This window comes from Hippocampus zosterae, chromosome 13 (assembly GCF_025434085.1).
Source record: "Hippocampus zosterae strain Florida chromosome 13, ASM2543408v3, whole genome shotgun sequence".
In the NCBI taxonomy this organism is placed as follows: domain Eukaryota; kingdom Metazoa; phylum Chordata; class Actinopteri; order Syngnathiformes; family Syngnathidae; genus Hippocampus; species Hippocampus zosterae.
The window spans coordinates 16,431,809-16,443,002 of record NC_067463.1 but is presented as its reverse complement, the minus strand read 5'-3'; the positions used below and the strand labels follow the sequence as shown (position 1 = coordinate 16,443,002).

General features: G+C 41.5%; 2 protein-coding genes across 3 annotated transcripts in view; both read left to right on the top strand.

Annotated features, from left to right (window-relative positions):
- The first annotated feature begins 41 nt into the window (after nucleotides 1–41).
- cep20 (centrosomal protein 20) lies at nucleotides 42–2,437 on the top strand. Its single transcript, XM_052085095.1, has 4 exons — nucleotides 42–164; nucleotides 443–640; nucleotides 1,737–1,821; nucleotides 2,136–2,437. Exons 1-4 carry the CDS (start codon nucleotides 137–139, stop codon nucleotides 2,245–2,247), a joined length of 423 nt encoding a protein of 140 aa, XP_051941055.1. The 5' UTR covers nucleotides 42–136; the 3' UTR covers nucleotides 2,248–2,437.
- Nucleotides 2,438–7,184: 4,747 nt separating this feature from the next.
- LOC127613679 (myosin-11-like) overlaps nucleotides 7,185–11,194 on the top strand; it is a 31,307-nt gene continuing 27,297 nt past the window's right edge. For both annotated transcript variants that reach the window (XM_052084818.1, XM_052084817.1), the window contains exons 1-3: nucleotides 7,185–7,353; nucleotides 10,389–10,757; nucleotides 10,918–11,074. In XM_052084818.1, the coding sequence (XP_051940778.1) occupies nucleotides 10,416–10,757; nucleotides 10,918–11,074 (499 nt within the window). In that variant the 5' untranslated portion in view covers nucleotides 7,185–7,353; nucleotides 10,389–10,415. The remainder of the gene's footprint in view (nucleotides 7,354–10,388; nucleotides 10,758–10,917; nucleotides 11,075–11,194) is intronic.

Here is an 11,194-nt window from a genome sequence, read left to right as displayed (position 1 = left end):
CTACTTGATGACAGAAAACGTTTTTTTCTCTTTTAGTAGCACTAGACTATAACAGTCGATAGATGGCGAAAGACGTCGAGTTAGTCTCATTGCAGACACACGAAGAAAAGTTGGCGGTTTGTTTACTTCTGTTGTAATGGCTACCATCACCGAACTTAAATGTGGTATGTGAGCGTTGTTATGATTTGGTTGCTTTTAATTTAAACCCGCAAATAATACTATTAGTCTTTGCCCCGTCCTCGGAGCAACTGCTAACAACGCAGCTAGCTGTTATCGTACTTCGGTGTTTACACGTTGTTCATACGACTATGCCAAGCCGCTCGCTATGATGCATCAGAAAGTTAGCAACTTTTCAACATGCCTGTGCCACCATCATGAAAACGAGTTTCAAGGTGCAATATTTATATGATGTTGATCTTGCGTTGAATTGCACACATTCCAGCCGTGAGAGAAACTTTGGAGCGTCGCGGCGTGCTGGGACAACTGAAGGCACGCATCCGGGCTGAAGTCTTCGGTGCTCTCGATGACCAACGTGAACAGCGGCCGCCGCTGTCCCACGAAAACTTGCTCATCAATGAGCTCATCCGGGAGTACTTGGAGTTCAACAAATACCGACACACAGCGTCGGTTCTGATAGCAGGTAAGCCGCAGTTCTTCTACACTTTTATACACTTATATAGAATACGGTATAATACTCACACTCTGTACAGATACTGAAGAGTAGACGTACTGATTCCCGTCCTAAGGCTACAAGATTTAAGTAAAGAGTGTCCAAAAAATACAAATGTCAACGTTTATTTATACACTTAATTATACACAAATACTTGTTTTTGATAACTTAACAGAATGGACATATTAGAACCTTCTCTAATCTGCACACAAAATAGTTTCCCTCTTTATGCTTGTACTTTGTCTCTATGCTTTGGTGGCGTGAATAAATTACAAAGCAAAATTAATATAGCAAATAATAAACAACTTTAAATAAAACATCCTATTTGTATTTGTCTTTAAGATTTGACAAGGGAATTGTTTGCATCTCTGAAGCTGCTGTGGTTGTCAGGCTGATACAAGACATAGTAGCCACAAAGCATTCTAGAAGTAGACAACATCAAATAGTATTCATGTATGTGCATTGATGGTGAATATCTTGCCTCTCCAAATCTGTTGTGTTATGATCGCTAATGCATGTTGGTTCAGGTTGCTGCAGCCCGTGTGTTTTTAAATTTTATTTTATTTTATTTTGCTTTTACCTAAGATCGCAACTAATCAATCAACCAACAGCTCATCTGCTGTTGACTTAGCCTTTCTGTATTGTCTTTTTAGCTGCCTATCCTTCCATCCATCTACAGATTTTTTGCTATTTGTGGAGCGGCCCATTCGCTATCCCTTGCAACTAGCAGGGGTACACTGAATGTTTTTTGTCTTTTTTTGTGTGTGTGGGTGAGGGGGAGGGGGTGTTTATTTTTATTTTGTCTTTATTTGCATATTTGGTAAGATGAAACTCTGTGTCACAAATGACTTGTTTTGCTCAGGAAGATTGTTATGAAACCTACTGGATGCTTTGCACTGTGGGCAACATGCAAAGCCACGTAGGAAACATAGTGGAACAAAACTTGTCAGGGCTTTAACTTCAAATTACAGCTGCACTTTTTTGAAACATGACCAATCTCTATTGTTGAGAAGAGTTTTTTTAGGGGGGGGAGTATTTCTAAACTCTGCTCTGTTTGTTATCTCAGAGTCAGGCCAACCCCAAGTTCCCCTGGACAGACAGTTTTTGGCGAGTGAGCTGAGAGTCGCTGAGGATATGAGCTCCAAATCGGTGTAAGTGAATTTGCCAGGACACAAAAACTCACAGTATGCATCTTTTTCAGCTCATTTGTTGGAGAGATCTGTGAATCGTCACCATTGTTATATTTTCACAGATACAGATTACATTACCACAACTTTGTTTTAGCTTCCAACCTTAGCTAAGGGATTGTGTCATTGCCACATTTAATTTTTTTTCTTCCACAGTTTGATTTTGTACTTCACTGATCATTAGTTTAGTCACCAAACCGCAGCAATTTTTTTTCTCTGAAGAATAAAAAACACAGCAATATACAGCATGAATATATTTGTTTTTCTTGACTTTCCAGGCCTCTTCTGTATGGTTTGGTGTCGCACTTCCTGAATAGTGGTGATGATGGAAGCAAGGTGTTTCTCAAGGGCACCTGTACGAGCAATACAGGACACAGAACTGACAGCTGACACTGAGACTCGCACCATTCGATCATCATCATCATGTTTTTTTTACGAATCTCATCAGCAGAGAGCTCACAAGTCATGCTGATGTGCAGTTTTGTACTTTCAAATTGACACTTTATTCATTTACATGTGCTCTTCTGCTCCCTTCATGTTTTTCCATTTTGTTATTTAAAATAAAGTCGTTTTTTTTAAAGCCATTCAAAGCCCTTTCTGTTGTTGTTGAGTCCAACCACATGATGGCACTATTACCCAAGATAAGACAAAAGCAGGTTTTCCAAACTTTTCAAACGATAGTATTGCTGTAACATTCACGTACCCGATGCTCAGGAAATCATCAGACTTCCATTCCATCCATTCTCTGTACCACTTGGCCTCACTAAGATCACGAGTGTGCAGAAGCCTATCCCAGCAGATTTTGGGCAAGGGCAGGGTACATCCTGAACTCCTGGCCCGCCAATCACAGGTCATGTACTGTATAATCAATCAACCATTCACACTTACGGACAGTTGTGGGTTTCAATGAACCTACCATCCTTTTTTTAGAATAGAATATTAGGCATGGCAAGAACATGTAAACTACGCACAGGAAGGCCATAGCCTGGATTTGAACTCAAGGCTGTGCTAACCATTCCCTCACCGTGTCACCTTTGTCAGACTTCCTTCATTTATGATAAAAACAAATCAATTTATGAAGAAAATAAGTCATCTTGAGTTTTCGCTCTAGGTGACAGAAGTGAACTCGTCTTTTGACCTCTGACATTCACTGCACGTGAGATTATAGTTTGAACACCTGAGCAACACATTTGCTTTATCTTAGTTGAATCTAAAAATGTGAAATTATTTTGTGTACGCCTGGAAACAATCCTTGGACAGGTTGCAAATTTCATTGTCTCTTTAATATTCCGTTCTGTTTGCTGTGATCTTACAGTTTGTGCCCCCTGTTCAAACACGGAAGTCAGTCAATAAGCAAGCTCTTCTATTTCAAGCTTGCGAATGCCTTCTGGGAATCCACCCAGCCATTTTCTATAATGCTTCTCCTGCTCAGGATTGCGGGGAGCTGAAGTCTCTCCCAGCTAACATCGGCCAAATGGCAAACTACACCCCGGACAGCTCACTAGTCAGTCACTGGGGCATGTGTAGAGACAGCTAACCGTTCGTACATTCGTTCTGTCATTCGGTGGGAACAGCACCCATCTGCCTGCAACTAAGTTAGGCCACTGGACCATTACAACTGTGCCTCCCTTTCAAAATCCCTTTTGCAAAATTCTCACATTGATCAGCTTGACCTTCCTGTGATGCAAACGTGAGATTTGGACTAGTTGCTCGCCTTCAATCCAAATGAGATCTGCAAAAAGTTCATTAGAAAAACAGCCACGGTGAATGGCAAAGAGTGACGCTGCATATTACAAACACTGAGAGCAACAAGCTTGCAGTTTTTGCATTTCCTCCTCCCTCGCCATTTAAGGGAACCTCACATTCTTATCGCGCACAACTTGTGGTACTGCTTATTTACAGAGAGGACCGTTTATTTCAGGGCCTGATCATCAGCTGTAAACGGAGACACTAGACTCCTGCCCTCACGAACATCATTCAACTGTGAACAGTTTTGAAGCAATCCTATTAAGCATGCCTTTACTGCATTTTCCTCATATGCGATGTCTGAGCTCGTATGGATATAGAGGAGCTCATTGGAATAGAAATCAATAGCTCTGACCTCAACAGCATCATACACCTCTGAGATGAACAACATTTAACATTGGGGGCCTCATAATGTCCAAAACTATTTTCTCCCCTAAGGCCAAATCGACATTGAGTTGTTGCAAGCTTCTCATGTGGGCTCATCTTTCGAGCAAACCTTATTTGAAGTGGCAGAGTCGCCTAATTTATTGGCGGTTGAGATGAGGGCTCTCTTGTTAATGGCTATATATGTGGAGGAAGAGTAACAGCGGTTGGTCAGTTGGCAGTAAGCCGTATGATTGATGGGACTGTTCCTCCACACTATAACACAGTTGTGTGAAACAGACACTTGTATAAATAATAAATGTAGTGTTCTTTGACTATAAAACAGTATGTTCATGTTTGCCCTTGGCCTAGAATGAATTCCATGGGGGTCAGACATATTCACAAATATGTTTAGTAGATGGCCATTTATGGTTGTGATGGTGAGGGGAAAAAAAGGAGACATCCATTTATCACCAATCTCTTCGCTTTCTATAGGCTTTGTCCAAGAAATGAGATTTAGTCCTACAGTCTTCAGTTAACTCAAAATGTATTTTTTTGCAACGTGGGAAGACGCCAGACTCCCTTGGGAAAAGCCTATACAAGCATGACAACAAAATCCTTATCCTATTCTGAAGACTTTGAGTACCTATAGATTGTCGGACAGACATGACCATTAAACCATCATGTTGCCATTTATTTAGCTGTTTATGTCAACTGCAAGATGCTGACAAATTCTTAGCTAATGCCCAAGAAGACGTAATACTAGCCATCCATGTCCAATTGGTAGATGATGGAAGTCAAACTGGAACTGGAACTAGAGGTCAAAATCGAGTTAAAGGTGCACCATATTTGCACCTTGATGTTTTTTTGTTCATAGGAGCTGTTTGTGCAGCTCCAAATTGACAGATTTCAGAGTATTTGGCAGTGTCAAGGCTTTGATTGAGTCCATTTCCGTTTCTTGTGCTCTTCAAAGTCGGTCTCTCAACGACTGTCAACCAGTCCCAAAGTTTGCTGGGATGGACTCCAACAACTGCCATCATCCTAGCACTTGAGCATGTCTAGGAATTGCATGGACTGCATGGAGTTGTCAGTTTGGTAGGTCCCAATGTGAATGATACATTTTCCTCTCGTCTAGATTGGACTGCTGCTGTGCATAGTTCAGATGATGAAGCAATCTTTATAGAGCAACATATTCATTGAGTAAATTACTAGAAAGCCGACATTAATAGTGATGAAATTTTGTTTAGAGGAAATGAGTCACAAAGGCAGTGTTTCCCAACATTCACTGAGCCAAGGCACATGAATAAAATCTCATGGCGCTTGACCAAACAAAATGTCACGCGTTAATTATGTCAGAATTTTTTGCGGTGTAGAGGAACAACGATGCATTGCATGTAGCAACTAGCCAATATATAATTTTGAGACAAATTAAAGGAAATGTGATCATTTCCACACAGCAGCACACCCGATGATCTCTCACCGCACACTGAGTGGGAATCACTGCATAAAAATGACGCCCTCTTGACTTATTAAGTGAATGCAAATCTGGACACGCAGAGAAAAAGACATCACAGCTGATGTGAGACAGAATACACCCTTTGTCTGCCACACCTCCAGTAACTCCAAGTCAAAAGAATTCACCCCATTGATGTAAGATAATTTCCAGTACTATTGCAACACAAATGCCACTGGACCATATTTAGTCACGAGGGCTCTTCGTGTTTGTCTGTGCTCCACTTTGACAGTAACACAGAAAGCTGCCGAGATTCCAAACAGAACCTCTCTCCTTATATGGCACACACTGCAACTCCTGTTCAGTGTATCTCCTGCTTTATTTGCCTCCACCTCCGCCGCCCTGCCCCATCGTCTCGTAGCTCGACCCGCCTTCCCAATTGAAGAGCATCACCGCTGCCTCCTTGATGTTGGCCAGAGGGTGCGCTGAGGTCCTCCATGTAGGTCCACACACAAATACACACACACCGGCACTTCCACTCTCTGGCCCAGAACAGGCTCGAGCTATCAACTCGCACCTTGATTTATTGGAGCAAACAGTGTGGTGTCCTTATATAGAAAGTTCCACTGGAAAGACGATGGAAAGAGGGCGGGGAGGTAATGTGGGTTGTAGGAGGTGGGGTCCCACTCTTTGTGGTGGTGGAATTTGAAAGATCTGTACACACACACGCACACACACACACATACACGCACGCACGCACACACACAGAGTGGACTCACCATCTAAATTATGAGTTTGTTTATTGAGGTCTTTCTGGACTTCCAGTCAAGGGGGATTCCTGTGCAGGGGACAACTGACTTGCCTTATGAGGAGTGGAAGTTGATTACATCACCTATAGACCGTGTATACATACTGTCGCGGCAATTGAGCGCTCTCTAATGAGAAAGTTCAACGTTGTAGATTGAAGCTTGTATGCTGCCATGAAAAATGCCCTCGCTAGATAACCAGTGTTCTGGTCATGTCAACATGTTCTCTGAAGTTCTTAATCTGTATTTTTCTAGGAGTGTCAGTCAAATCTCAGAATGATGAAAAAAGGAAGTCCTTTTTTCACTGATAATGCAGTGGTTCATTTGCCTGAGTTTTCTACATGTACTGTAGATTCAATTCCCACTCAGTGATGAGTAGTCTGCCATTTCAAACTCACCTGGGATAGGCTCCAGCTCCCCTCAACCCTGAATTGAATGCAGAAAATGAGTGGATGGATCGGTGTTTTTATGTAACTGTAGCTCTTAAAAAATTTTGAGTCTCACAAATATGATATATTTCACAACTAAACGGACTCTGGGTTGCAGGCTGGTCACCATCCAATCACACGGCACAATAGACAAACATTCACAGTCACATTCAAGCGGACAATTTAAAGACTCCTATCATGACGGGGATTGTGTAATCCACAGTAAAACATTTTTTTAACTCGTATTTATTTCAAGTCGACCTTCTTACTTTTACTTAAGTGTACGAGTTTTTGAATGTGTAGTTTTGCTTTTATTGTTTGTTTATTTGTTTATTTTATTTGTTCGCTCGGGGTTTTTTTACACGCTCCCCTGTTCTACTTTTGCCACCTTTGCACATTTTAGCTCAAATCTTGTCTCCATTCCTCCTGGCTCATGCCATCACTTTCCATCTTGCCTGAGTGACCAGTGCGCATGCCCACTGCCTCTTGGGTATGAGACTTCCTGGTGGAGGAAAGAAAACCCAAGTAGGATGGCCAGTCCACGCGCGCAGCTCCTCCCACGCGCGCATCTCGCGAGTTTAAATGGTAGGGCTCGTAATTTGACAGGGGTCTTTCGGACTGTTCGTGAGGGGAGTACCTTGTCAGTTTGACCGCTTTCTGCATCCGACTCTGCCCTCGGCAAACCTCTTCTTCCCTTTCAGTGAGTATACTGTACTCCATGTTTAGAGCGTCGACGCTCAGCTGCTCATGCACTTGTCAAGCGAATTTATTGTGAGACGTTTGAGGAACACAAAATTTGTCGTAATATTGATCACTGATTTCCTCTGGTCCTCAAAATGAGAAGCTCTCGTTGTTGTTGAAGGAAAAAACACGAGACTGTTTTGGTGTCAGACGCGATACCAATGGATATAGTCAGTGAAAGTAAAACGTTATTATTTCTACTCTTTCTTCTGTGACAAACCTTGCATTGGTCTAAGTGAATGTATACAGAAATGTATGTTCGAATGTGGTTGCATTTGTGCTAATAGTTACTTCCCAATTGCAATGTGACCTCACCAATCATAAGTGAAGTGTCTTTATAAACCTTTTAACCATAACAAAATATTTATTATCATTGTCATCATTATTGGCATTATTTCCGGCTTTTTCCAACAACTGTGGCAATGAATGTGCAGTCATGAAATTCAATTTCCTGGAGACCGGTTACATAAATGAGCTAATTAAACACTGACACCCCCAAGGATTAAAAAAAATACTTTGCACAAATATACTATGACACGAACATATTGCAACCCTAAGGACATTTTAATACTGTAATCCCTCAGGAGTTCAAGGTCAGCTGCTCATTAATTAATATTGTTTCCCCAAACTGAAATTTGTCATCTTATGCACAGAGCTATTTAGATCTGGTTGTTTTCAGGTTTATTAAAAAGATGTAGGAGGAATGTTGTTCAGAAAACAGGAAATGAGTGAAATCCTTCACATGTCCCAAAGACCACACAAATGTCCCACCTTATGCCCTGGTTTGACATCGCTCTGTTTGTTTTTGACAGAAATAAGAATTTTGTTGAACAACAATCAGTTGTATTCTCATTTATATTTTAATTGAGACCAACTGGATAGAAGAAAAAAATTTTAATTTTATTCTCTGATTATTTATAATCATTAGAAACACTCAAGCAATAAAACGCAATCAGTAGAAATTCTGCAGGTCATACACAAAAACATACAGGTACCCATGTCATGCATTCACCTTTTTTTTTTACACATGAAGTTATATCGCTTCACGAATTTACTGGATTGATTGTCATAGAAATGGGAAGAGAGCATCCCAACCACAAAAAAACGTTTTATAGCAGAATTGTTTGCACTGAGCTTTCAACATCTTGTCATTTTGAAAAGTAATGAGGAATTTCAACTTGAGTACACCCAAAAAAAATAAAACATTGTGCGGGTAATTGCCAATCCTCATGATTGAAGGCAGCTGTACCTGTTCCGTTCTTTGATGATCTAACATAGGCATTGGTTTTATATAGGTTTTATATTTTATTTTTGTTGTTGTTTTCTTGTCTTGCTGATGCATCACTTATTGAGGCATTTGAGTCAGTGTTGAAAAACACTTAATCTGCCCATGCGTCATATCGAGTTATATTCCTGTCAGCTCTATTTCAGACATCTGTCCTCAGCATACACTGGTTATGTTGACACAATAGAGCAAGGGATGACTTTATCGCAAGTCACCGCGGTGAGGACAGTTCAAGAGTGTGAGGAGCGGGCCGCTCATACAGGAAAAGTCTGTTTGGTCTTATCAGCTCAAAGCATCATCATTGCTTTCCTGACGAGCATGTTCATTCATTGCTTGTCTCCGTCTCTAGTTAATATTTATACATCTTTTTGGTTGGTTTGTTTTGCCATGTCCCTGAGGTCTAGTTTTGTTTTCTCAGAAGGCTTTAGGGGCTTTTTGTGCATAGTTCCCACTCTATTAAAGAGTGTCAGTCATATATAGAGAGATGAAGGGGAAGGAAGGAGGTCAAAGCAACAGCCCGTGGACAGCTGACTCTACATACATAATCCTAGAATCACTCAATTGTCTTCAAGAGTCGAAAGGCCAATCTCATTTGACACTTCAGTAAAGCTCGTGCTCAGATGCTCACTGGACCAAAGGTGTATGATCAGAGGGGAGTGTTACATATGTCGAGCTTTTTACATTCTCCAGTAATGCTCTCATGATCCTTCTAATTCAAACTCTGACTGATGCATATAAAAATGGGTTCGTCCATCGGCTCTCATGAAGCTTGACTGTCAAAAGGCCCTTGCAAGCTTCTAGCTTTCTGCCTTACTATCATTTTGGAGTAAAGGACAAGGGCAGCTGGAGGCATATTATTCCCTATATGGGCTTTGTTTGGGAGTTCGCTTGCCTTGCTGTTTAGGAAGAAGGCAGAAAAGAACCTTGCTCCGGAGAAGGAGCCCTTATATGGTCATCACAACATGAGACCAAAGCCCCCTCCAAGCAGACACACGGAGAGGCGGAGAGGGGGAGAGAGTGGGGGTAAAAATGGATATTGTCAATTAAATGATAACTTAGAGTTAATAAATGTCATGGAGCTTGATTGTTTTGGGAGTTTTTGCGGAAAAATCAGTTTTTTAAAAAAGGACAAAGTCACTACTGCAACATTCACGGGAAATTGACTGCGTTTGTCTGAAAATGGAGTCCGAGTGAATGGGATATGTTGAAACTGCCTGGACAGAGACGATCAGAGAATGCTATCAGTCTTTTGGCCAAATTATTGTGGTTAATTTTTATATAAAGTACAGTGCAAATATCTTTGATATCAATGTGTTTGCTTAAGTTTAGCAACGCTTTAATGACACTAAGATTTTGTCTCAAATGTTTTTATTCGAATACATACAACACACAGTTGCAGGGAGCTGCCTCCAAAACCTCCATGGAATATAACCTAGACCGAATGACATTGCCAAAGCTAGTATCCATCCTACACTTTTCTTGTAGCACAATGACAGACTTTTTCCACAATTCTGTACTCTATGCTGTGGTGATGGACTGTTACCGACAACAGATAAACACTCCAGTCATCACTTACCTACGTATTGTTTCAATATTGTGTTAAAACCTCTCCCACAACCAAATGTTTACTTAACAAGATCAGTTCCCATTTTCTGCTCCACTTCTGTTTAATTTCTGTTTCAATGCTGTTTATTTCTTTGCTTTACCAGTTGCCCCCTCCCCCACCTGGTCCAAAAATGTCCAAGAAGGGCCCAAACGAGGATGAGAAGTTCCTCTTTGTTGACAAGGACTTCCTGAACAGCCCCATGGCTCAGGCCGACTGGGCCGCCAAGAAACTGGTGTGGATTCCTTCGGAGAGACATGGCTTTGAGGCTGCGAGCATCAAGGAGGAGCACGGCGACGAGGTCCTGGTGGAATTGGCTGACAATGGCAAGAAGGTGACAGTCAACAAGGATGACATCCAAAAGATGAACCCACCCAAGTTCAGCAAGGTGGAAGACATGGCTGAGCTCACCTGCCTCAACGAGGCCTCGGTGCTGCATAATATCCGCGAGAGGTACTTCTCAGGCCTTATTTATGTAAGTATACACCAAAACGCATTCTTTCAAAATAACTTTATTGACTTCCCTCATCCTAATCTGATCGGCGATTCGGATCACGTTACAAAACAAAATCAAATATGGATGGTTATCAAAGATGCGCAAACATCTCATCCTTCCTCGTGGCCTTTGCTCTCAGACATACTCGGGCCTGTTCTGTGTGGTGGTCAACCCCTACAAGATGCTTCCCATTTACTCTGAAAAGATCGTTGAAATGTACAAAGGGAAGAAGAGGCATGAAGTTCCCCCACACATCTATTCCATCACAGACAACGCCTACAGAAACATGATGCAAGGTAGGGTCTTTATTCCAGTGTCTTACCAGGATTAAATGGTTAAAAGACAATACGAGCATGGGACTGGTGAGAATCTGACCCTAAATTATCTTGGCAGGAGCACTGTCAATGTACCGCTCT